The sequence below is a fragment of the Canis aureus genome, chromosome 8 (genome assembly GCF_053574225.1).
Source record: "Canis aureus isolate CA01 chromosome 8, VMU_Caureus_v.1.0, whole genome shotgun sequence".
NCBI lineage: Eukaryota > Metazoa > Chordata > Mammalia > Carnivora > Canidae > Canis > Canis aureus.
In genome coordinates this window covers 68950129-68975871 of record NC_135618.1, presented here as the reverse complement: position 1 = coordinate 68975871, position 25743 = coordinate 68950129, and the positions used below count along the sequence as shown (strand labels likewise).

Below are 25743 nucleotides of genomic sequence, written 5' to 3'. Positions count from 1 at the left end.
GGACCTGCCAGAGGCCCGCGAGAAGGCCCCCAGCTAGGAGCGGAGTTGGGGCGAAGCGGGTGCTGGAGACCAGACCCCAGGGCAGGGGAGGGGCGGAGCCGGGGACCAGCTTGGGTGGGGCCGGAGGCGGGCCCTGGGGTGGGCGGGGCCTCAGGTGGGCGGTGTCGCTTAAGGCCCAGAGGACCTGCAGCTCAGGTGACCCCCGCTGCGCTGCGTCTTCCCTCTCTGGACTCCTGGCAGCGGCAAGAATAGGGCGGGGACTGGGACCCTGGTGCACCCCAGCAGCTCCGAGCTTCTGAAGCTCCCAGTTTGGTAGGAGCTGAGGTTTCCCAAGGGAGACCTTGACACGGGGCCCCTGAGCCCTTCTATTCGAGAGCTACAGGTCTGGGGGGTCCTCGGTAGGGCTCGGGGACCGGCAGCCCTGCGTGAAATTGTGGGTGAAATTTAGCAGTTCGTGTCTGTGATATGTTCGTGGGGTGCCCAGACCCAAAAGAGTTAGAAATCAAGTCCTCCGGTCACCAAAGAGTCGCAGGTCCCCAGAGAAAACCATGAGTTGTAGGTCATCCAACTCTGCCCAGGCCTTGACCAGGACTCTTTCCACCAATGGCTGGTGGGCCTTGACCCGCAGATCCAGGAGAACACCAACATGGAGCACTCACCAACATGGAGTCCTACTTGATCATATGCTCCCACCCATGCCCCTCCCTCCCCAGAAGTTAAGAGCCTGAGACCCACTTTTCAGGCTGATTCCAGCAAGACAGGCATCTGCATGGCCAGACCAACCCCCAGGTCACACCACTGTGGCAATTTCAGTTTAGGATCTCATGGAGGCAGGTGTCGGAACAGGGAACTGATGTGTTACAAGGCCTGGCTGGGCACTCAGTGGTGGGGCTGCGAGCCAGATGAGTTGAGGAGGAGCGAGGTTTTCACGGTGGGGAGCTTAGGAAGGGGTCCCCAAGGACACTGGGAGGGATGGTAGCTGGAGAGGGCATCCTTATCTTTGCCCTCCTCAGCCATCAGCCCCCCTCCCCCACCCCTGCCGGGAACTAGGAGGCCAAAGTCTGCCCCAAGGTAAAAAAAATTGATTGTTTTGCAGGGAGGGGGCAGGAGTGGGACCAGAGGGATTGGCAGGGGAGGGCACAGTGCCTCTTCTCAAGCTTGGGCTGGGGGTTCATATCTGCAGAGCTGGACTGAGGCCAGGACTGTGCCCCCACCCTTTTGCGGGGAGAAGAACGGCCTGGGCTCAGGCTGCCTGCCAGGGCTGATAAGGGGCCCTCTAGAGGCTCCCACAAACGGTTTATCACTGTGGGGGGAACAGCCTACAGGGCTCCGGAGGGGGCACGAGCATGGATCGACTTTGGGGTCTACTTCAGAGAACGGTAAGACCAAGTGAGCTGGGGGACAACTCTAGGCCTTCCCTTCAGGTCCTTCAGCCTCCTCCCAACCCCAAGGCTGGCCTGTCCACTCCCCACCTCCATCTCTTCCTCTCAGCTTGCCTCTCAGGACCCTCTCCCCTGCCTTATGCTCCTTTGGCACTCCAGAGTCACCACCCTTAGGGTCAGCCCCTGCCCCATCCCCCACAACTCTTTCCCCAGTCTCATTCCCCTCCATACCCCCCCCCCCACAGCAAAGGTTGTCCCCACGACCTTCTCAGACCATCTACAAGCGTGTGGAGGGCACCCAGCAGTGGCGCCTCGAGGAGGAAGAAGAAGACGGGGAGGAGGGGGCTGAGCCAGCAGTCCACTTCTGCCCCATGGAGCTCAGGGGCCCTGACCTGGGCTCTCGAACAGGGGGGCAAAGCCTCGGACTCTTGGCAGCAACAGGACGAAGGGCTGCCCCCTACCTCATCCTGACAGCCCTGCTGATCTTCACTGGGGGTGAGAGCCTTCCGTCCCCCCACCCCCCAACCAGTGAAGGGCCTGGGTTGAGGGGGTTTATGGAGTCCAGAGTGGGGCACAAGGAAAATCTCCATCTTGCCATCCTTCAGCTTTCCTTCTGGGCTATGTGGCCTTCCGAGGGTCCTGCCAGGCGTGTGGGGATGACGTGTTGGTGGTCAGTGAGGACATGAACTATGAGCCAGGCCCAGACTCCCACCAGGGCACACTGTACTGGAGTGACCTCCAGGCCATGTTCCTGCGGCTCCTGGGGGAGGGGCGCCTGGAGGACAGCATCAGGTAAGGATCAGCCTGCCCCCTTCCCGGCCCTTGAAAACCCCCACCCACTTGCTTGGACTCAGCCTCCCTCCCTCATCTCCCAGGCCCCTGAGGTGGGGTCCCTTCTGAGTCCTTCCACTTGCCTCCCTGACCTCCCTGTTCCAAGGTCCTAGGAAGGACGTCAGGTATTTGGAGCTGAGGGTAGGGAGGGTGCTCCGGATACTACATAGAGGGTTCTGTCCCTGAGCCTGGCACATGTGGGAGATGCAGGAGTTGACTGTCTCAGTGAGAGCTTAGGGCTTCAGTATCCAGACAGGAGGTGGGATGGATCCAGAAAAGTCCTGAATGCCACATCAGGATCCAGAAAAGTCCTGAATGCCACATCACAGAGCCTGGATTTTGACCTGTGGCTTGGGCGGGGGTGTGTGTGTGTGTGTGTGTGTGTGTGTGTGTGTGCTCTGAGAAGGGACATTTTAAGGAGTCAGAAAAAAATGGAGCAAGCAAGTAAATGCATTTGTAGGCACAGACTATCCCCCTCCAAGACAGAGAGAGTGCAAGCCCAGAGCACAGCACAAGTAGATCGGGGTTTCTCTTGTTTTGCTGAGGTCACGTCCCCCATCAGGAAGGAGCTGCCCAGGTAGGTCCAGAGAAGAGGTCAGGCCACCAGGAGCCCTCTCTTGGGTCAGGAATAGTATTTCAGTGGATTCTCCTGGGTTTTCTAAGTAGAAAGTCATCTAAGCTAGATGACTAGTGAGAGATACACAGCTTCTCTTTCAAAGCTTATACTTTTTATGTCTTTTTCATTGCTTATTGCATTAGAGGGGATGTGAATTTAGGTAATGATGACAGGAGATATGCCTATCTCCTGATTTTTGTAGGAATGTTTTTATATGAATTTGTTATTGAGTGTGAACTTTGCTGTAGATTCCGAATAGCTTTTTATTTTTTAATTTTTTATTTAAACAATTTTTTAAAATTTATTCATGAGAGACACACAGAGAGAGGCAGAGACACAGGCAAAGAGAGAAGCAGGTTCCACACAGAGAGCCCCATGTGGGACTCAGTCCCAGGACTCCAGGATCATGCCCTGGGCAGAAGGCAGACGTTCAACCACTGAGCCACCCAGGCGTCCCCCAGATAGGTTTTTAAAAGTGAATCAAGGAAGTTGCCTTCTACTCCTAGCTTCCTCTTTCTTCTTCTTAATGATCAGGAAAGGAGGGACAGGTTTGGATTTTTTTCAAATATTTTTCCAGAAGGTATTGAGATGATCACATGATGTTTCTGCTTTGATTTATGTTTGCATGTCTTAAATTTATGTTTCTGTAGTAACTGATACTGATAGATTTTCTTGTCTGAGATCAATGCCAAACTTGATCAAGGCGTACTATTACTCTTTGGATATCTTGCCCAAAGACCTTAGCTCTGTGGCATCAACAACATACAGGGCTTCTTATTTTCTTGAGCAACACTCAGTTGTTTGGGTACAGGCTGAGCAGGTGGACGGTTTGACAGGTCCCACGGTAAGGTGTGGCACTATGGATACCATCAGAGGGCTGGGAGGCAAGAGTGTGATGGTGAAGGGGAGCAAGCAAGGAAGTGATGCATGACTCCAGGATGGTTGGAGAAGGAAGAAATTGGACAATCTGGAGAACTCAATGTGGTTGAAGAGCAGGTGTAGTGAGGGTCAAGAAGTAAGCTGGAACCTGGACATGTAGTCAGAGAGTGGGATACTGGAACTTTGAAGATTTATCTGATAAACCATGTCCAATTTATCTTGATGTCCCCGGCACCTAGCACAGTGCCTGGCATTTAGTTGGTGTTCAGTGTATCCCGAGTGGATGAATATTCCAAGGTGGAATTCTGGGTAATGACAAGGCCAGTGTGGGTATGGCAAGGGAAATGAGTGGCTGGACTGACAGTGACACTGACAAGGTCATTCATTCATTTATCCACCAAATATTTTTGAGAACCTACTATGTGGCAGGTACTCAGTTAAGTAGGTGGGGGCGATAAAGCAGAGAACAAAAGTCTGGACCTTGTCCTTATGGAGGTTACAATCTATGGGGGAGACTCATTACTGAACTAATAATCTCATTCATTACTATATATTTATTTATTTTTTAAAAGATTTTATTTATTTATTCATGAGAGACACAGAGAGAGGGGCACAGACACAGGCAGAGGGAGAAGCAGGCTCCATGAAGGGAGCCTGATGTGGGACTCGATCCTGGGTCTCCAGGATCACGCCCTGGGGGCGCTAAACCACTGAGCCACCCGGGCTGCCCCTTTTTTTTTTTTTTTAAGATTTTATTTTTTTAAAAGATTTTATATATATTTATTATTAGAATCACTGCTTTGAAGGAAAAGTAAAGGATGTGAGGAATAACCAGGAGGACTTAACTTAATTGAGGGGCCAGGGAAAGCTTCCTTGAGGAAGTGATGAGCTGAAGCCTGAAGGGTGAGTCATTCACCAGGCAAAGAGAAGGTGGAAAAGCATTTCAGGTCAGAGAACAGCAGGTGCAAAGGGTCTGGGCTGGGAAATGGTAGCCTATTGGAAGAAGTAAATGAAGGTCTATATGGTTGTCTGAATGAGAGCAGAGGGGTCCAGTATCCAGACAGGAGGTGGGACAGACCCAGAAAAGTCTTGAATGCCACGTCATGGAGCTTGGTTTTTGACCTGTGGCCTTGGGGAGCTGCTGCAGTGTCAAGGTGGATATGGCTCAGGCCCTAAAAGGTCTTAATAGCTATGCAAACTGCTTTGGATTTTATTCTAAGAGGAAAGAGAGAAAAATGAGAAATTTAAAACAATAGAGTATCACAAAAAAAAAAAAAAAACCAGAGTTTATGATACCCCTGTGATGATAGTTCAGTATCATCAGTGAAAGGCTTTTTTGGTTTTGTTTTTTCAAGATTTTATTTTTATTTTTTAAAATATTTTATTTATTCATGAGAGACACAGAGAAGCAGAGACATGGGGAGAGGGGGAAGCAGGCTCCTTGAGGGGAGCCCAATGTGGAACTCAATGTGGGACTTGATCTCAAGACTCCCTGAGCTAAAGGCAGACGTTCAACCACTGAGCCACACGGGCATCCCTAAAGATTTTATTTTTAAATAATCTGTACACACAACATGGGGCTCGAACTTATAACCCTGAGACCAAGAGCTACGTGCTCTATGGACTGAGCCAGCCAGCCACCCTAGTGAAGGGCTTTTTTGTTTAATTTCCAGCCCTAACCCTGAGCACTCCTCCCTGCACCCTCCCCCAGAAGCACCTCATTTGATGCGTTTCACGTGTACCTTTAAATTCATGTGTCGCTTTATCGTATAGGTAATGTTTTACATGCATATATAGGTTTTTCAAGACATTTATACAAAAATATTTTTTATACACAAATATTTGTATAAAATCCTTTATGTTCCTTATTTTTAAAGTGAAGTCATATGGAGGGACACCTGGGTGGCTCAGTGGTTGAGCATCTGCTTTTGGCTCAGGTCATGATCCTGGGGTTCTGGGATCGAGTCCCACATCAGGCTCCTTGTGGGGAGCCTGCTTCTCCCTCTGCCTGTGTCTCTGCCTCTCTCTCTCTGTCTCTCATAAATAAATAAATCTTAAAAAAATAAATAAATGAAAGTTAAGCCATATGGAAAAATATAAGGAAGAAATTTTTTTAAAAAATCACTCCAAGACCCATTACTCAAATATAGCTATCTCTAGTGTGTGTTTTTAATTTTGATAAGCTTTTTTTTAACTGAATACCTGGTTTTCAAGGTCTGTCTATGTTGCAGTGTGTACATCTAATTTATTGTTAGGCACAGGAATCCACACTGTGCATCATGTATTTTATGAAAATGCACTGACTGACGCAGTTTTGGAGCTCCTGGATCGGATCAGGAGGGGGTGGCAGGAATGGTACTGAGAAAGCCGAGGCGACCGTGGGGTCATGAGTACAGGAGTCCTTTTGAGAGCTGAAGGGTGGTGGCTGAGACTACAGTACACCCTGCACGTGGGTTTTGAAATGGTGATACAAAGTGAGTGGACCATGATTTAGAGAGGAAAATGCTAAGCCAGATGCCAAAGTCCTTGATGAAATCGGTCAAGTGACCAATTGCCTGGAAGAGGGGCAGAGGAGGGGATCACTGGATGGCACAGGCTTCAAAGGAAGAGAGGTTTACTGGAGGAGAAATGGCCAGAAATTCCAATAGTGGAGTCTAGAGGCTGCCTCCACTCCAAGCCCGGGGTGTATGGGAACCTGAGTTCTCTCCCGAGCCCCATAGGAGACCTGGCCTCTCAAGGGACAATTGGGTTTTTGCCAACGCAAAAGGTAGAGAGGTATTTAAAGTTGATGCTGAGGAGGGAGGAGTCTGCCTTGGAGAGCACACAGATGAAGTGGGTTGGTCAGGAGGCCATGAGGCCTGAGGCGCAGCCTATGGCTGGGGCGGGAGGGCAGCACAGGAGGGGCTCACCGGACAAAAGGCTCACTAGTTAGGTGGTAACTATGGAAAAAGACACACGGTGAGGTCTCCAAGACCGGGGACCCCACTATCACACCAGTAACCATAGCGTAATATGTCTCGTGAGGCGCAGCTGGAAGAGGGGGGAGATGAAGGGCCGCCTCTGCCCCCTTAGTCCTTTGGAAGAAAAGTATTTTCAGGTAAGGGGCAGAGCACAGGCCAGTGTGCATATGTGTGTGGGGGGGTGGGGGGCAGCAGGTAAATCTATCTGGTGAGTTTGGCCTGAGCCAGGAAAAACCTAAGGGACGGTGGGCCGGACACCAGGTTGTTGGAAGCTAAGGTTTGAAGCAGGAGTCCATAGAGACGCTCAGTCACAGCCACAGCCCGGGTGATGGGATGGACGGCGATGGCAGGGTCAGAGAGAGGCTTAGGAGACCCTCACAGCCCACGACCAGGGCGACCCCACGTCTCTGGCACCATTTCTTCCTCCCTGCCTCTCCTCCAGGGGCAGAGAAGTCCCTCTCCCCTTCCGCGCCCCCAATCCCCCCTCTTCCCGCTCAGGCAAACCAGCCTTCGGAAAAGGATGGCTGGCTCGGCTGGGATGGCGGCTCTGGCTCAAGACATCCGCGAGGCGCTCTCGAGCCAAAAGCTGGACCACGTGTGGATGGACACGCACTACGTGGGGCTGCAGTTTCCGGACCCGTGAGTGCGCGCGGGGGGCGCGGGGGGCGCGGGGGGCGCGCGGGGACGCTCACCACCTCTGCTCTTCAGGGCTCATCCCAATACCCTGCACTGGATCGGTGCGGCGGCCGGGACGCTCGGGGAGCCCCTGCCGCTGGAGGACCACGACGTCTACTGTCCCTACAGCGCCACGGGCAACGCCACGGTGAGCGCCTCGTGTGCCGCCCCCAGGACGGGGGCAGCGCGCGCCCTTTCCCGGGTGGCGGAGGAGGGACCTGGAGAGCACACCTCCTCGTCCTCCCCGTCCCCAGGGAGAGCTGGTGTACGCCCACTACGGGCGGCCGGAAGACCTGCAGGACCTGCGGGCCCGGGGCGTGGAGCCGGCGGGGCGCCTCCTGCTGGTGCGCTTGGGAGAGATCAGCTTCGCCCAGAAGGTGAGGCTCCCAGGAAGGAGCGGGGAGGGCGCAGGGCTGGGGAACAAGAAGATAGGGTAGGGGCCGATGGGAAGCGACCAGAAGCCTGTCAGAGAGAGAAAAGGAAGAACCAAGTGGGTCATAAGAAAATGTTGGTGGGAGGCGGGGGTTGCCAGATGGCTCAGTCAGTTAAGCATCCCAGGGTCCTGGAATCGAGTCCCTCACAGAGCTCCCTGCTCAGCGAGAAGTCTGCTTCTCCCTCACCTACTCCTTTCGCTTGTGCTCTCTCTCTCTATTAAATAAATAAATAAAATCTTTTAAAAAGATAAAATTTTTAAAAAGGAAATGTTGGTGGGAAACAATCAGGAGGTTGGGATGGGTACCAAACACGGAAGAATGCAGAGGACAGTGGGGCTTGAGGGATGCCAAGGCACTGTGGGAAGGTGAGGGTCGGGTGGTACCCAGAGCCTCTCTGTGGTTCCGTAAGAGCAGAGTAGAGGCAGTGCCATTTCACTTTTACTTGCTTCTCCTGCCCTTATAAATTAGTTTTCCCCCCAGGTTGAAGGAGTCCATTACCCACTTCCCTTCCCCAGGTGGCCAGTGCCCAAGACTTTGGGGCCCAAGGAGTGCTCATATACCCTGATCCAGCTGACTTCTCCCAGGATCCACACAAGCTCGGCCTGTCCAGCCACAGGGCTGTGTATGGACATGTGAGTCTGGGGGTGGCCACCTGGGGATTCTTGGGATCCCAAAAACTATACCTCCTTGTCTGGGATGAGGCTGGCAAGCTACTCCTGGAGACCAGCTCATAGCTTCAGTGCAGACATTCCTTTCCTCACAGGTACACCTGGGAACTGGGGACCCCTACACGCCTGGCTTCCCTTCCTTTAATCAAACTCAGTTCCCCCCAGTGCAGTCCTCTGGCCTCCCTAACATCCCAGCCCAGCCTATCAGCGCGGACATTGCCTCCCTCCTGCTGAGGTGAGGGGCCTTTGGAAATCAGGAGGGGAGGAGGGAGATGTAGCTAGTCTGTAAAGTGCTTTTGGGTGAACTGGAAAAAGATGAATCTGGGTGGGGACAGCCTCACGCCAGGGCCCACTGTCTGGTGAGTGGAGCTCTAGCTGGATATCACACCCACCTCCGTTGGGCACCTCTGGGCAGGACATAACCTGCACAGCTGTCCAAAGCAGTGGGCAGAGTGTAGAAGTAGAGCTAGGGCCAGAAGATGGGAGGGAAAGAGCAAAGAGGGAGCTCTGGGCTCTTCTACAGCCTGGGCTCTCTGCCACTTCCAACTCTTTCTGCCCCGTCTCTCTCCAGGAAGCTCCAAGGCCCTGTGGCCCCCCAGAAATGGCAGGGGCGCCTCCTAGGCTCCCCTTATCACCTGGGCCCTGGGCCAGGCTTGCACCTCAGAGTCAACAACCACAGGGTCTCCACCCCCATCAGCAACATCTTTGGCTGCATTGAGGGCCGCTCAGAGCCAGGTGTGCCAGTGTGGCCCAGCATTACCCTACAGCCTGCAGGAAGGGGGCCCCACTTATAAACCCTGGATAGAGACGGTGCTGGAGTGGGAAGCCCCAGGGGAGTGGCCAAGAGCTGTGCTCAGTGGTGGGGGTGGGGGGGAGTGGGGGGCAGCAGGGCTTAGCAGGGACGGAGGCTGGCAAGTTGAGGCCTATCTGGGATCGAGGGGGATGGCAGGGAGTAGATACCATAGTCGAATCTGTCCAGAGACAGAACTCTGTGTGGTAGTGAGCTCCCTAGCACCAGAGGTGAGCAAGCATGAGTTGGGTGATATTATAGCATGAACGAGGGTTCACATGAGCTAGATGAACCTTTCAAGCCTAACTGGATGAGGATGGTGGTGGGCAATAAAAGTGGGTTCTTGAGCCGAAGAGTATGGTACCTACAAACACTGAGGGAGAGACACAGGGGGGCCCGCAATGCGGCTCACAGGAGACTGCTGGGGCCCAGGTTGGGGTGGATTAGAGAGAAGCGTGAAGGAGGAAAACCTCTCAGGACTTGTGTGGACGTGGCCGACCAAGGAGGTAACGGAATCCAGAAAGAGGCCAGGCACCCTGCTGAAGGAGCAGGCCATCCAGGCAAGGCCAAGGGGAGGAGAGGCACTCCTTTAGGACAGCAGGGATCACTGGGCTGGGAGGTGGAGACTGGGGGGGGGGGGGGCGGCGCAGAAATGGTGGTGAGCTCCCACCAGCACGGACCCACGGACCCTCCCAGGCGTTCTCTGGGTACTGCCATGTAAGGACCGAGACCCCAAACCTCCCCTCCTGCAGATCACTATGTGGTCATTGGGGCCCAGAGGGATGCGTGGGGCCCAGGAGCGGCCAAGTCTGCTGTGGGGACAGCCATACTTCTGGAGCTGGTGCGGACTTTTTCCTCCATGGTGAGCAATGGTAAGGTCAGGGCCTGGGCCGGGCAGCTGGGGCTGTGGCCCGAGCCAGGACAGGGCAGAGAGGTGGTCAGGAGCACAGGCTAGAGGCACTGAGCACGTGGCCACTTAGACCTGGTCTGCAAACCTGGCTTCTCCACATCCCAGCTGCATGGCCCTGGGCAAGTCACTTTACTTCTGTCTCCTTTGTCCAAACAAAGAGTAAAGTTGACCCCCTAGCAACGCCTGGGGTAGGGGCACTGACTCCTCCCGCTCAGTTGAAAATCTGCATGTGAGGGGACCCAAACAGTTCAAAACCAGGTTCAAGGGCCAATGATAATAATAGTCCTTGGTCTGAGTGAAGAACTAAGCAGGAGACTCCATATGAAAGCAATCACTGTGGGTCCCTGGGTGGTTCAGTGGATTGGCGCCTGCCTTTAGCCCAGGTGTGATTCTGGAGTCCCGGGATTGGGTCCCACATCAGGCTCCCTGCGTGGAGCCTGCTTCTCCCTCTGCCTGTGTCTCTGCCTCTCTCTCTCTCTCTCTCTCTGTGTGTGTCTCTCATGAATAAACAAAATAAAATCTGAAAGAAAGAAAGAAAGAAAGAAAGAAAGAAAGAAAGAAAGAAAGAAAGAAAGAAAGAAAGAAAAAGAAAAAGAAAGAAATCTCCATCGCTGTTATGGTTGAGTCAGGGCAGACCAGGTGAGCTGGGCTGGGCTGGGGGCTTGGTGGGAGGGCCAGAGAGGCCCTAAGGAAGCAGGACAGAAGAAGACAAAGATAGGTCTTTGTTTGGCCTCCAGCGGAGCCCATCCTCCTGACCCACTATGCTTCCAGGCTTCCAGCCCCGCAGGAGTCTTCTTTTCATCAGCTGGGACGGAGGGGACTTCGGGAGTGTGGGCTCCACAGAGTGGCTGGAGGTAATGTGGGGTCCAGAGCAGGGAGTCGGGCAGTGGGAAGAGGTGAGGGGGTTTCAACTCCACATCTCTCACCCACAGGGCTACCTCAGCGTGCTGCATCTCAAAGCCGTGGTCTATGTGAGCCTGGACAATGCAGTGCTGGGTGAGTGGGGGCATTGCCACCAGCTGGGCCCGCTCTGGTGCACCCTGGCCTCGAGGCCAAGCCTGGAGCCTGGCATCCCTTCTCCTCCCTCTCTGCAGGAGACGACAAGTTCAATGCCAAGACCAGCCCCCTTCTGATCAGCCTCATAGAGAACATCCTGAAGCAGGCAAGAGCCTGGCCAAGAGCAGGGGATGAAGGGAAGCTGGTGGCAGCCAGGGGATGAAGGGAAGCTGGTGGCAGCCTGACCGGTGCCCCCTACCCTGCCCCCAGGTGGACTCTCCTAACCGCAGCGGGCAGACCCTCTATGAGCAGGTGGTGTTCAACAATCACAGCTGGGATGCTGAAGTGTAAGTTGGGATGAGGAGGCGGGGAGGATGTTGCGGGAGGTGGTGAAACCACAGAGCATTCCCCACTGCCCACTCCCAGGATCCGGCCACTGCCCATGGACAGCAGTGCCTATTCCTTCACGGCCTTTGCGGGGGTCCCTGCCGTCGAGTTCTCCTTCACGGAGGTGAGACTTCCTGGCCCTGCCCCAGAGCAGCCGCCCCTCCGCCTGTCTGCACCATGCCCCTGCGCCAGCCCGCGCCCTGTCCCGGCAGGATGGCCAGGCGTACCCGTTCCTGCACACGAAGGACGACACGTATGAGAACCTACACAGGGTGCTGCGGGGCCGCCTGCCCGCCGTGGCCCAGGCTGTGGCCCAGCTCGCTGGGCAGCTCCTCATCCGTCTAAGCCACGATCACCTGCTGCCTCTGGACTTTGGCCGCTACGGGGACGTGGTCCTCAGGCACATCGGCAGCCTCAACGAGTTCTCTGGGGACCTGAAGGTCCGACATAACAACCCTGCTCCTGGCTTCTGGGGGTGGGGGGCGTTATATCCTCTCAAAGTATTGCAGGGTCCAGAGGTCTGGCCCCTCCTCCCCACAGCCCTTAGGGTCTAATCCCCTCGGGCAACCTGGCCCCTTTACTCCTGCCCCGGGACCCAGCTGGTACCCTCCCAACCGCCCAGGTTTTCTTCCTTCTCCCAGCATTCCCCCCCATATCCCTCTCCTCCCGCCAGCCCTAGGGTCCCAGCCCCATCCTCCAGTACCTGGACCCACAGCCTAGGCCGGGGCCCTAGCCGCTGTGTGCGGCCCCAGCATGCGTCTCCACCCTCAGGCCCGTGGGCTGACCCTCCAGTGGGTGTACTCGGCGCGAGGGGACTACATCCGGGCGGCCGAGAAGCTGCGAAAGGAGATCTACAGCTCGGAGGAGAGCGACGAGCGGCTGATGCGCATGTACAACGTGCGCATCATGCGGGTGAGACCCCACTGCGCCCCCTCCGCTGTGCGCTCCTGTCCCCTCTCTCCGCCTTTATTTTGACCCTGTCCTCGGCCCCCAGTCCTGGGCGCAGCGCTCACAGACCGGCCAGGCTGGAGCGGCCACTGAGGCCCCACAAAGTGATGAAAATGACAGGGAGGGCCGGCTGCTTGGCGGACTACTTGGCAGACTACTTGGCAGACCACGTGGCAGAACTGGGACAAACCCCGGTCTCCTCCCTGCCCGCCCCAAGAGCCTTCCACTGCCTCTTCACCCCTCTGGAGGGAAAAAGCGTGGACTCAGTTGTCCACAGTACTAGTGGCACAAGCTTATGGCCCAGGAGGGGCAAAGGCTTAAGACATTCAGAGCAAGGAGAGCTTTCTTCCTCTGGTAATAAGATGGGTGAAGCCCAGAGAGGCTGCCTGGAGGAGGTGTCAGAATAAGTTCCACAAGATCCTTGGCTAACCCCTCATGCTTAGTTTTGTTGTTGTTGATTTTTAAATTTATTCATGAGAGACACAGAGAGAGGCAGAGACATAGGCAGAGGGAGAAGCAGGCTCCTTGTGGGGAGCCTGATGTGGGACTCCATCCCAGGATCCCAGGATCACACCATGAGCCAAAAGCAGAGGCTTAACCACTGAGCCACCCAGGTCTCCCCCCCCCCCTGCTTAGTTTTTAATGCTTTGCAACCCTCACTTCATCTCCTGTTCCAACTCCTCCACTTCCTTCCATTTCTTTATCCTGAGTACTCAACCTGCCACCCATTGATTTTGGGAAATGGGATAAGTAGGGACTGTGGGAATGGGGAAAAGTCTACAGGGTGAAATTATAAGTAGGACCATCCCCCGTGAGTGTAGGGTGGACAGGGAACCCATAGTGTATAATGACTGGTTTTAGAACATGTCTGCCATGTTTTGTTTTCCCCCTTATGTCCCTCCCTGTTTCCCTTGGCATCACTCATTCCTTCTTTCTGTTCACAAACCCACCTCTCTTGCTCTTTCATCCTTGCCCCTTTCTCCTGATCCCCCTCACTCTACTCTCTGCATCTGCAGTTTCCTCTTCCTCCCCCACGTCGTGACCTCTCCATCTCCCCTTTGCTTTGTCTCCTCCACTGAGGTGACCCTGTGGGTGAGACAAGAGATTGGGCACAGTTCATTCCCATTCACAGGTCTTGCTTTAACCTCTGCTGTGCCAGACTCCAGGAACACAAAAAGATTCTCGCCTCACCCGGCCCCCAAAGTTACCACGTGCCCCTTAGGGAATAAAGGGCACCTGTGCGTAAGGGGCATGATTCAGACTCAGGGCTGGAGAGTACAAGATTCAGGGCTTCAGAAGGAGCAGCATAGAGCTGGACCAGACCCAGGGAACTTTGTGGCTCTAGACCAGGGGTTGGGAAACTATAGCCACTTGGCCAAATTTGGCCTGCTACCTGTTTCTGCAAATAAAGCTTCATGGAAATACAGGCATGCTCATTGATTTTCATATTGTCCATGGCTGCTTTTGTGCTAGCTATGGTGGCCAAATTGAGTGCAACAGAAACAATATGGCCTGCAAAGCCAAAAATACTCACTACCTGGATTTTTGCAGAAAAAGTTTTCTAACCCCTGCTTTAGACTATGACATTGGTCTTGAAGAACGGACAGAACTTGAGTTGGTGCAAAGTAAAGATATTTCAGTGGAGAGACCCAGAGTAAGGGTGTGGTGGCGAAATAGGCCTGGCTGTCCTTGGGAGCAGGGCTTGGACCCGATGAGCCAGAACAGAAGCCTATGGAGAAGCAGAGGGGAGAGGTACACTGAACAGTGGGATAGAAATTGGGGGGTTAGATGATCAGAGATCATCCTTGAATGTCAGGATGAGAAATTTGGATTTTTAGGGTCTGGGTATCAAGGAAATTAGGACGGTGTTTGAGCAGGGAGGTGATGTGGGCGAAGTGGAGTTTTAGGAAGGATTTGGTCAGAGTGCAAATGATGAAGAGGGAATGAAGTTAGTGATGGCCGAACTCTGGATGAGAGTGGCAGATGGCAGTAGATGCCACCTGTGGGTGAGGAGACTGGAATGAAGTGAGACATGTGGAAGGAAAATGGACAGACAAGGTGTTGAGGGAAGAGGAGGAGGAAAACCATAGCAGCTGCCACTTACCGAGGGCTGCCATGTGCTTGCACTCAGCTTCATTTTCTCTCCCAGGACTCCCCCTGCAAATCTTGTGAGGGCTAGTCTTGTACAAAGATAACTCACCCAAGATCGCAGGGAGTTGTGGAGCCCAAATCAGAAACCAGGCAGTCTGAGACCATAGCCTGTGCTCATCCCACTCATGTACACTTTTGGGGCTGAGAGGTTGGCACCTGGGGAGATTGTGGCGCTCCTGAGGAATCGTGGGTACAAGGGTCAGGTTTCTTTTTCTTTCTTTCTTTCTTTCTTTCTTTCTTTCTTTCTTTCTTTCTTTCTTTCTTCTTTCTTCCTTCTTTCTTCTCTTTCTTTCTTTCTTTCTTTCTCTTTCTTTCTTTCTTTCTTTCTTTCTTTTTTAATTTTTATTTATTTATGATAGTCACACACAGAGAGAGAGAGAGAGAGAGAGAGGCAGAGACACAGGCAGAGGGAGAAGCAGGCTCCATGCACCGGGAGCCCGACGTGGGATTCGATTCTGGGTCTCCAGGATCGCGCCCTGGGCCAAAGGCAGACGCTAAACCGCTGCGCCACCCAGGGATCCCTCTTTCTTTCTCTTTCTTTCTTTCTTTCTTTCTTTCTTTCTTTCTTTCTTTCTTTCTTTCTTTCTTTCTTTCTTCTTTCTCTTTCTTCTTTTATTGTGAGAGAAAGCATGCACTTGTGTGAGCAGGGGGGAGTAGCAGAGGGAGACACTAGAGCAGACTCCATGCTGACCACAGAGCTGGACTTGGAGCTCAATCTCACAACCCTGAGATCATGACGTGAGCCGAAAACTAGAGTCAAACAGTTAACCAGCTGAGCCACCCAGGCACGCCTAGGGTCAGGTTTTATTTTTTATTTTTTTTATTTTTATTTTTTATTTTTTTAAAGATATGCATTTCTTTTTTTTTTAATTTTTTTAAATTTTTATTTATTTGTGATAGTCACAGAGAGAGAGAGAGAATGAGGCAGAGACACAGGCAGAGGGAGAAGCAGGCTCCATGCACCGGGAGCCTGACGTGGGACTCGATCCCGGGTCTCCAGGATCGCGCCCTGGGCCAAAGGCAGGCGCCAAACCGCTGCGCCACCCAGGGATCCCAGGGTCAGGTTTTAGAAGTTGGTGCCCACATGTATGTGAGGCTGTGTAAGTTACTCTGTACCCAGTGGGGTAGGTCCAGGAGGGTGGAGGGCAAGATTCCAGTGGATGATTTGTCAAGCAGGCTTGGCAGTTCTCCTCAAAAGGTCCTGACTGCAGCCAGGGGTATGGATGAGCCCTTGGCATGAAAGATGGAGGACTTGAGAAGAAATGAACCTGTAAGCCTAGAGAGTCCGATTCTACTGGGGAGGCACCCAGGCCATGTCATCAAAAGGTTCCCCAAGTGATTCTAATTAGTAGCCAGGCTTCAGAACCAATGGACTGCACATAGGAGAAGAGCAGAGGGTGGAGGCTGAGCCTTGGGGCTGCCCACAGGTGGGGAGTGGAAGGAACCAGAGGGAGTGGAAGAAAGTTAGGAGAATTGAGGGAGGAGAGAGGCCCCCTCAGGAAAGATGAACAGCATCTGAGTCACGCAGGGAGGACAGAGTCCGGCACTTCATTAGGACTGGCCTGTCCCCTTGACCTTTGGGCTGTGGACATTGGTGGTGGTGATGGGGAATGCGTGGGGTGTAGGAAAGTCTGGAACAGCAGGATAGGTTGTTCTTTGAGGCTTCAGCTGGGTAAGTGAATGCGTGAAGACTGGGGAGAGACGCGGGTTTGGAGGCTTAAGGCTTAGAAGCGAATGGAACCCAAAACACAGCAGGAGGATGCATCCTACCTGGCTGCTGGTGACCTCAAAGGATGGCCGCTCGGCATTGGGTGGCCAAGGGGAGTGGGACTTAAAGAAGCTGCTCTGCATTGTCTGTTAGGCGCGAACGAGGGAGGTCCCCAGCTGGGTTTGGAATTGCTGTTAAACCTGCCCTCTGGCGGCCCCCACCCCGACCTGATCCCCTTCTTGGCGCAGGTGGAGTTCTACTTCCTGTCCCAGTACGTGTCACCGGCCGACTCCCCGTTCCGCCACATTTTCCTGGGCCGCGGAGACCACACGCTGGGCGCGCTGCTAGACCACGTGCGGCTGCTGCGCTCGGATGGCTCCGGAGACCCTGGGGCCTCCCCCTCCCAGGTGACTCCGGGTCTGGGCTTCCAGGAGAGCCGCTTCCGACGCCAGCTGGCCCTGCTCACCTGGACGCTGCAGGGGGCCGCCAATGCACTTAGTGGGGACGTCTGGAACATCGATAACAACTTCTGAGGCCCCGGGGCGGGGGGGGGGGGGAGGGGGGGGGCAGGGCTGGGGGGCATGTGCCCCCAGCTCCTGCCTGGAGCTCCTGCCTCCCCGTTAGTATTTTCTGGGTGAGGGAGGTGCCTAGTACCACCTCTCATTGCTGACCTATTTCTCATTGGCCTTTCCCATCTCTGCAAAGGGCCCAGCCAAGGTGCGGGCTCAGACACCCACACCCTGGCCCCACAGTATAGGAGTCGGTGAGCAGTGCCTTCCACAGTGGGCCGGCCATACAGTCAGCTAATCTGAGAGCCTCCGCTCCCTCACTGCACAGCCCCTTACCCTTCGGGAGAGGGCCCCCCCTTTGGAAGGTTTCCTGGGCCCTGGGACATAGCTAGCCCTCTTGCTGGGAGAATGGCTGAAACCACAGCCTAGAGCCCCAGCAGGTGGTCTGTGGCAGGAGAGGCTGGGGTTTGGACCTTAATAAACCATCTGGTGACTTCTTGTTTATAGGCACCTTTGTGCTTCCTTACCTTTACTCCACCCAGTCATCCCACCCCTGAGACAAGGAAGGGTTGGTTGGGCAGAAGGGTGAGAGATGTAAATAGGAATGCTGTCTCCATGAGGAAAACTCTGAGCTGCTCTGTCATGTGAGAAAATAAGGGGGGCCCTTCTCCAAAGACCATCATGGGGTGGGGAGCTGACTCTACCTTCTCCTGAGAGCTGGGATGACTATGTAATTGGCAAGGCCTCTTGTTCAAAAGGTGTGAACAGAACTGTTTTCTTCCTTACAGTCTTCCAACCTGTCACGTGGATTTTAATTTGCTATTTAATGTCCAGATCTTCAGAGGGAAATACCTTGGGGCAGAGCCCCATAGACACTCAAGAGTTCTGCCCCACAACTTGGTATGGATGGCGCATGTGCCAGACCCTGACTGTGACCCAGAACCTCCCTGTGCCTGGGCCCAGACCCCTGCTGGGAAAGGAGCATAACAGCCATCTCTGGGTGGGGGCAGGGAGCTGGCAGGTGAGAAGCCATCCAGGGGAGGCAGGACCCCCAGCACATTCTCCATTGTCCCATCGGCTTTTGCTTCCAAAACATACATTCAAGGGTAAAGATCATTGATAATTTTTCTTTTCTTTTTTTTTTTTTTTTTAAGATTTTATGTGTTTGTTCATGAGAGACACACAGAGAGAGGCAGACACAGGCAGAGGGAGAAGCAGGCTTCATGCAGGGAGCCTAATATGGGACTCTATCCCAGGACCAGGATCATGCCCTAAGCCAAAGGCAGATGCTCAACAGCTTCACCCAGGCACCCCAGATCATTGAGAATTTCAAGATGGTGACCACAGAGCATTAATTGCCAAATGCGGGGCCACCTGAGCATGGGGCCCTGGGAGACTGCAGTGGTCACACACCTGTTAGATGGGCCTGCCCTGGGACCTCTCTCCACATGGGTCCCTGTGGTCAGTCTTTGTCCATCAAGGTAGAAGCTGCAGGAAGGCAGGGAATTCCAAGTGCTGCTGGCACCACTTTACCCTTAATCACATCTCAGGAGGCTGCAGCCCTGGCTCTCACTCCCAGGGTAGCTGCATAAATCCCAGGGCTTGTCTTTGGGTTACTTTGCCCTCTCTCTTTTTTAAAGATTTTATTTATTCATGAGAGACAGAGACCTAGGCAGAGGGACAAGCAGGCTCCCTGTGGGGATCTGATACGGGACTCAATCCCAGGACCCCAGGATCACAACCTGTGCCAAAGGCAGACACCGAACCACTGAGCCACCCAGGTACCCCTACTTGGTCCTCTCTTGCTCCCACTATGGCATGACAGTTCCCACCCTGGGTTCCAGGATGAAACTCTGCCTTCTAAGCCCCTCCCCCCCCACCCAGGAGCGTTTCTCAGGAGTGGTTTCTTGGTCCTTCATCTTGTCCATTTGCTCCTTGTAGTGAATAGAATAATGGTATGGAAAAAGATGTTCACATCCTGATCTCTAAAACCTGTCAGTGAATGTTACCTTACACAAAAAGGACTTTATGGGTGTGATAAAGTTGAGGATCTTGAAATGGGGAGTGTTTTGAGCTGAAATGTGTCCCCCCCACCCCTATTCATATGTTGAAGCCCTGACCCCCCAATACCTCAGTCTGTATTTGGAGATAGGCCCGTAAGTTCAAATGAATCCTTTAGGGAGGGCCTAATCTGATCAGTGTCATTATAAGAAAATTTTGACACAGGGGCCTCTGGGTGGCTCAGTTGGTTAGGTGTTGGGCTCGATCTCAGCTCAGGTCTTGATCTCAGGGTCGTGAGTTCAAGCCCTATGTTTGGCTCCATCTTGGGTGTGGTGACTACTTAAAAAAAGGATGGACACAGACACCAGGGATGTGTATGCACAGGGAACCATATGAAGACACAGTGAGAAGGGGGCAATCTGCGAGCCAAAGAGAGGCTTCAGGGGAAACCTGTTGACACCTTAATCTTGTACATCTAGCTTCTAGAACTGTGAGAAAATTAATTTCTGCTGTTGAGGCCTCCCCCACATCTGTGCAGCCCTAGCACACTAATAGGGAGATGATCCTGAATTAGAGGAGAGGAGAGATGTCATCATTACTGTCCTTTTAAAAGGAGACAAGAGGAGCAGAGGTAGACAAAGGAGATGTGACAGCAGAAGCAGAGAACAGACTGAGTCTGTCTTAACATTATCTTGCTAACTTTGTCCCCAACCACCAATGTCACTGGCTGGCCCTCTTCCTTTCTTTTCCCCTGCCCTGCATCTGGAAGAGGACTGGACACATACTTTTCAAGGCTCCTGTTCTTTTCCCGTGTTTAGTTTCTCCTGCCTGGTTGAGGTAAGTCAGGCAAAGCCACTTCCCTCAATCTTGGCAGAGACCTTGGTGTTTCTGACCCACCAGAGTTGAACTCTTTTTTTTCTTTTTTCTTTTTTTTTTTTTTTCGGAGTTGAACTCTTAATGGGAGAGACAAAATAAAGCAGATAAAGGGTCAAGAAGCAGAAAAGGATTCTGGGTATTGGAAGCATCTAGGTTACCCTGGCAAGAGGCTCTGATGGCTCAAGACTATGAGACTGGGCTTCTGCAGTGGGTGGCATGAGGCAGGATTTATAGTTTAAATACACCAGCTTAGGGACAGGACCCTATTTTTAGAGCTAAGGGGGACCTGAAAAACCTGCTTGCCAATTCCCTGGTGTTAGAGGTAGAAATAGAAGCTCAGAGAAGTTCAATGACTTGCTCAAGGTCACACAGTTTTTCCAATGTGGCATCAGGACCAGAACCCAGGTCTTCTCTATCCTCACTGGGCCCCTTCCCTGCCCCCACTTCCTGGGTGCCCTGCGGACGGGTGGAGGAACTGGGAAGAAAGGGGCTTACTCCCTCCAATTCTGTTTAATTTCAAAAATTTATTTTATTCAATTTCGAAACAATACAAATCCCTGGGTCCTTAGGGGAGGGAGGATGGGCAGGAAGAAGAGGGAGTAGGAATTGAGGCGAGGAATGAGCATCACAGTGGCTGTCTCATGAGCACGTCCACATCCCTGCCCTAGGAGGGGGCTGGAGGTTGAGCAGGAAGCTCAGGTCCGAAGGAACACCATGGTGAGGAGTCCTGGAGAGGGGACAAAGACAAGCAAGGCGGTGTGAGCAGCCCTGGGAGTCTGCTAGCCTTCCTGCTGGCCCCCACGCCCCTAGCCACTACTGTGCTCACCCAAGATGTAGGCTGCCACCAACTTCTGTCCCAGAGAGACGTGCAGGATTTGAGGCAGCTGGCTGCCGAGCTCGTCCTGGAGCGGGAGCAGCAGGAAGGCCACAGAGACTATGCCAGTCAGCAGGAAGAGGAGGAAGGAGCTGGTGGCCAGTTGTGGGTGGCGGTCTGGGAAAAAAGGCTCATCAGAAGCTCCAGCCCCCCTCCTGCCCAGCCCAACCTCCAGGGAGGAAGCTAGAGATAGGAGACATCTCTGTTTTTTTATTGCCTCCCAGGTGGCATACTAGAAGTGTCCTCTCCTCCCTGGAGCCTCTGTCCCCACAACCATGAGAAACCCTCTCCCCTGTGATCCCTCAGCATTTTTTCCCTCTTCACCCTGCCTTTGTTACTGGCTCCTGTGTACATGTCCGCCAGGCAAGGAGTCCTATGACCCATATACAGCCCACAACTTGGTACAGTACAGGTTTCTTACTGAACTGAGCTGAACTGGCACATGATAGGAAGTATTAAAGTTAGAGCCCGGTGGGGATCCCTGGGTGGCTCAGGGGTTTAGCATCTGCCTTCAGCCCAGGGCTTGATCCTATAGTCCTGGGATCGAGTCCTGCATCGGGCTCCCTGGATAGAGCCTGTCCTCCCCCTGCCTGTGTCTCTGCCTCTCTCTCTCTCTCTGTGTCTCTCAGGAATAAATAAATAAAATCTTAAAAAAAGAAAAAGGTACAGCTAAGGAAGAACTTTTCTAAGAAGCCAGAAACCAGGAAAACTACAAAGTCTGCTTTTTGCCTAACCTGATATAAAATCTCAGCTCCTAAGAATGACCAAAAAGCGAAAGATCGAACCAGAAGACCTCTTCAACTCCAACTGAGTGCATCTCTAGGGCAATGCTGAAGAACTCAAGAATTCCCATCCCCCAACTCACTCTCTGGGAAGTGTCTGGCCGTGGGTGGTGTTGTCCAGGAAGGAGGCCCTGGGTGGGGTGTTGGGTCAGGCTGTCCCTGGAGCTCAAGTGGGTAGGCTGGGGCCCTCAGAACTGAGGTGATGTCCTTGCGCCCCACCACTCGACCCTCAGCTCCCTCCTCAGACAGCTCAATGCGGAAGCGGTCCTGGACGTCATAGTGGCTGGGAATGGGGGCCACGTGGCGAATCACACTGGTCCCAATATAGGAAAGAGGCCCATTGAAAGGAAGTGAGTGACAGGCAGTGATCCAAGTGGATCCAGCCCCCCTCCCCTCTTCCCAGGAGCCTTTCCCTTAGGGATGCAAACAGAGGTAGGGAAAAAGACTGAGGAGAATCAGCTGAGCCCTACTTCACCATCACCAGCACGGTAATTCAAAGGGGGCCACGACCCCTGGCTTCCAAGAGGCCCCTCCACCCCAACTCACATGTCAATGCAGGACTGAGGTTTCACATATCCTTCTGCGTCAAACACCGTGTATTTGGCAGGTGCTGTGCACAGGACTGAGGAATAAAGGGACACAGACCGACTACTGCTTCAGAGACCCTACACAAGCTAGCCCGTGGAGGGACACTAGAGTCTCCCTTCCCTTCTACGCCGGGACTGGACATGACTTTTCCAGTCCACCAAGGTTGGCTATCTGACCCCACTCATCTCGCTCCCCCAGCCCATGCAGCCCCTCCCCCCAAGTGTCCGGCCGCCAGACCCAGATCCCTAGCATGAGGTGCCCATCCCTTCACCTCGGAAGCGAAGCGCAGCTCCCGTGGGGTTATAGAGGGTCAGCAGCTGCCGGGGTCCACTCCGCTGGTCCGCCCTGAATACTAGGTCCGGGGGAAAGACGAGGACCGGGACAAGTCCCGAGGGAGGAGGGGCGCCCCGGGACCCCCGCCCAGGAGCCCCCGCGCCCACCAGCTCCTGGTCCTGGGGCGCCCCACGGCGCATGCAGGCTGTGAACGGTGGACATACGAAGGCAGAGCTCAGGGGACAGGGCCTGGAGTCTAGAGCTGGGGGACAAGAGGGGAGAAAAGGATCGGAATGAGAGGGGAGAAAGGGATCGGAATGCTCAGGGGGCGGGGCCTGGTCTGATCCTGCCGCCGCCGCGTCGGAAGCCGGCTAAATGAGGCTCCCGCAGACCAGGCCTGGGCCCCCCAAACCCTTCCCCTCTCGGGCTCTACCCGGTCCCTTTAGGCCCCGCCCCAAGCCCCACCCCATGGTCACGCCCACCCCATAAACCCTGCCCCTATTTGCTCCCAACCCGGGCCTTGTCTGCAGGCTCGACTCCGGATCTCAGAAGCCCCGCCCGCCCCGCCGCAGGCCCCGCCCCTTCCGGGCGTCCCCGCTCTCCGGCCAGACCCCGCCTGCCGCAGCACCCGCCTCCGGAACCGCCCTTCCTCCGGCTCTCTAGAGGCTTTTATCTGTGCCTCCGACCCCTCCCTGAGCTCCGCCCGCAGCTCCTTTGTGCGTCAGCCTCCGAACAGCCGCTCCTGCTATGAGGCTTACCTTCTGGTCACTGTACCTGCCAATCAACTTGTGGCCGGACCGAGGCAGCCATCTTCCCGGGAGGCCATTCCTACGCTTCCGCCGTACGGCCGCTGTCATTGGCTGGGGCGGCCGCGTTTCCGCCGTAAGTGTACTCCGATTGGCGAGCTTAACGACGTGATTGGCTTGATCCCAGTGACGCAAAACTTTACGGGCGACTCCGGCCAGAAAGCTCTGCCCAGAGTGACTGAGGGAAGTCCTTAGCGCGGGTAGCGGGCCCCTGGGCTTTGTTCCTCCCTCCCGGTTGCGACCTCCCAGTCGCTAGAATCACTTGCGGTGGGGAAGCCCCCTTTCTCTACTTTAATCCCAGGCCTTCCTAGAAGCCTCTGCGGCAATCGCAGCCGTTTTCCACAGTACTAGTTGCGAGGTTGCTTCCAGTTGGAGTAGGATTCAGACAGGAAAACTACGGAGACCTCATGAAATAGTCTTTTTGTTTGTTTTTAAGATTTGAGAGAGAGCACGAGTGGGAGGGGAACGGGAGAGCGAATCCTGAAACCGACCCCGCTGAGTGTGGAGCCTGGGGCGAGGTGGGGATGGATCCCAGGACCTTGAGATCATGGCCTGAGCAGAAATCAAGAGTGAGCCACTTAACTGACTGAGCCACTCAGGCACTCCCAAAGCCGGTTTTTTCCCCCTTTGTTTCTTTTTTTTTTCTTTCTTTTTTTAACGATTTTATTTATTTATGACAGACACAGAGAGAGAGGCAGAGACATAGGCAGAGAGAGAAGCAGGCTCCATGCAAGGAGCCCGATGTAGGACTCGACCCCGGGACCCCAGGATCACACCCTGAGCCAAAGGTAGACGCTCAACCGCTGAGCCACCCAGGTGTCCCTTCCCCTTTGTTTCTTTTCCAGCTTCTATTCTTGCTAGGGCCTGCACACCCACCCCACTCTACACGTGCCTCCTAATGTAAAAAGCATATGGCCTCCTTATAAGGGTCAAAGAAATGATATCTTTGGAGTCTTCCAGCACTATAGGTGATATCTAAAGAATCACCTGCTAACCATTATGTGCCTATTCCAGACCACTGGCACTAGATAACTCCAGGCCAAGACCCCCCAGCTTCAGGGAATGAGTGACATGAAAGACACCTGCGTCCTACCGTTGTTCTGACTAATTCCAGGATGCCTGAGAGGACCCGCACACCAGATGACAATCCCCAATAAAAAACCCAGAAAAGATGAGACTCACGCTCTTTTCCTTTCCAAGTCTCCGTAAGGCTCAGTCCGTCTGTCTATCTATCGATCTATCTCTGTACCCAAACTGCCTGCATCAAGATCTCAGCCCATGACTTCTCTCCTGTGTCTCCCTTTCCTGCACGGGACTCAGAAATCACGTTTGCACAAGGAAGTAGGATTTACCAACCCTGCCACTTGCATCATCCCACTGAATCTTTAACTCCTTTCACAAAAGAAGTGGCCTCAGGAAGATGAAGAATCTCACCCCAGGGCACATGAGTGGTTAGCAGTAGAGCAAAAACAAAGTTCATCTTATCCCAAAGCCTTCCCTGAGCACCCCAACAAATGTAGAACCCACTTTATCCTTTCAGGCTTTTGTTTTCTTCAGCACAGTTTCACTTGACACCATGTTTGTTACTTATCTCTGCTCCAGTAGAATGTACTTTCCTCCCCATAAGAGCAGAGACTTTGTTTTCTGGTTCATTCCAGAGAGCCTGCCATTTGGAAGGAACAAATGTGTGACTAAGATGAACTTTATGCGGAGATCTGATTGAAGTTAGGAGGCGAGCCATGATAGATCCGCGGTGAGAATTTTGGACAGAGGGGATAGCTAAGGCAAAGCCCTGAAGCAGAATGTACTAAAAATGATCAAGGACCCACTGAGACTGGAGCAGCACTTCTAAGGGAGACAACAGTCAGAGATGAGATAAGGTGGGAGGGTGGATGCAGATCACGTAGAGACTCAGTCTTCAGTAGGACTTTGGATTTTATTCTGAGACTAGTGGGAACCTATGGGAGAGGTTTTCTTTATTTCTTTTTTTTAATAGCTTAATTGAGATGTCTTAGGACATATACAAATTGTATCTATTTAAGGTGTACAACTGCCCTTGAAGGGGTCCTGGTGGCTCAACTGAGCCAAGTTGGTTAACAGCTCATGTCATGATCTCAGGGTCCTGGGATCGAGCCAAGTTGGGCTTCCTGCTTGAGGAGTGGGGGTTGTCCTCCCTCCTGCTCTTACCCTCCTTGTGCATGAGCGTGTGCTCTCTCTCAAACAAATAAATAAAATCTTTTCTTTTATTAAAGATTTTATTTGTTCATGAGAGACAGAGAGAGAGGGAGAGAGGGAGAGAGGCAGAGACATAGGCAGAGGGAGAAGCAAGCTCCATGTAGGAAGCCGGATGTGGGACTCAGTCTCGGAACCCCAGGATCAGGCCCTGAGCCAAAGGCAGACGCTCAACTGCTGAGCCACCCAGGGGTCCCTAAATAAATAAAATCTTAAAAAAAACCAAAGGGTGTACAACTTGATATTTGGATTTATGTACACATTATGAAAAGATCACCACAATCAAGCTAATTAACACATCCAACACATCTACATAGTTACCATTGTGTGTGTATGTGTATTTGTGTGTGTTGAAAATAGGGGAAGAGTTTTGAGCAAAGGGGTGACAAAGTCTTGCATTCTGAAAAGATTGTTCTGAAACATGTTGAGTTTAACGAATGAATGAAATCTCCTTAGGGGGCCCCCAG

At 53.4% G+C, this 25743-nt stretch overlaps 2 protein-coding genes and 1 long non-coding RNA gene across 8 annotated transcripts; 2 read left to right on the top strand and 1 right to left on the bottom strand.

Moving 5' to 3' along the window:
- The first annotated feature begins 181 nt into the window (after positions 1 to 181).
- TFR2 (transferrin receptor 2) lies at positions 182 to 16883 on the top strand. 3 transcript variants are annotated; one of them, XM_077908037.1, is made up of 19 exons: positions 182 to 312; positions 1319 to 1379; positions 1628 to 1877; positions 1988 to 2174; positions 7167 to 7307; positions 7377 to 7491; positions 7598 to 7720; positions 8293 to 8409; positions 8541 to 8680; positions 9017 to 9180; positions 9988 to 10107; positions 10917 to 10999; positions 11078 to 11141; positions 11240 to 11307; positions 11412 to 11488; positions 11568 to 11652; positions 11741 to 11968; positions 12300 to 12440; positions 16584 to 16883. In XM_077908037.1, exons 2-19 carry the CDS (start codon positions 1347 to 1349, stop codon positions 16866 to 16868), a joined length of 2421 nt encoding a protein of 806 aa, XP_077764163.1. In that variant the 5' UTR covers positions 182 to 312; positions 1319 to 1346; the 3' UTR covers positions 16869 to 16883. The 3 variants fall into 3 exon arrangements, with proteins under 3 accessions (XP_077764163.1, XP_077764162.1, XP_077764161.1); XM_077908036.1 differs by having other exon boundaries at positions 213 to 312; positions 1184 to 1379; XM_077908035.1 differs by lacking the exon at positions 182 to 312 and having other exon boundaries at positions 1078 to 1379.
- A 3342-nt stretch (positions 16884 to 20225) lies between these two features.
- On the bottom strand, positions 20226 to 23144 carry MOSPD3 (motile sperm domain containing 3). Of its 3 annotated transcripts, none has more exons than XM_077908032.1 (6): positions 22997 to 23144; positions 22237 to 22500; positions 21924 to 21999; positions 21461 to 21690; positions 20548 to 20712; positions 20226 to 20448 (listed from the first exon to the last, which is right to left on the bottom strand). In XM_077908032.1, exons 2-6 carry the CDS (start codon positions 22436 to 22438, stop codon positions 20417 to 20419), a joined length of 705 nt encoding a protein of 234 aa, XP_077764158.1. In that variant the 5' UTR covers positions 22439 to 22500; positions 22997 to 23144; the 3' UTR covers positions 20226 to 20416. The 3 variants fall into 3 exon arrangements, with proteins under 3 accessions (XP_077764158.1, XP_077764160.1, XP_077764159.1); XM_077908034.1 differs by having other exon boundaries at positions 23013 to 23029; XM_077908033.1 differs by lacking the exon at positions 22997 to 23144 and adding an exon at positions 22752 to 22885.
- Positions 22815 to 24219, top strand: LOC144319626 (uncharacterized). 2 transcript variants are annotated; one of them, XR_013385385.1, is made up of 3 exons: positions 22815 to 23120; positions 23725 to 23832; positions 24059 to 24219. It is a non-coding gene; the product is annotated as an uncharacterized LOC144319626 (long non-coding RNA). The 2 variants fall into 2 exon arrangements; XR_013385386.1 differs by lacking the exon at positions 22815 to 23120 and adding an exon at positions 23135 to 23613.
- The last annotated feature ends 1524 nt before the right edge of the window (positions 24220 to 25743 follow it).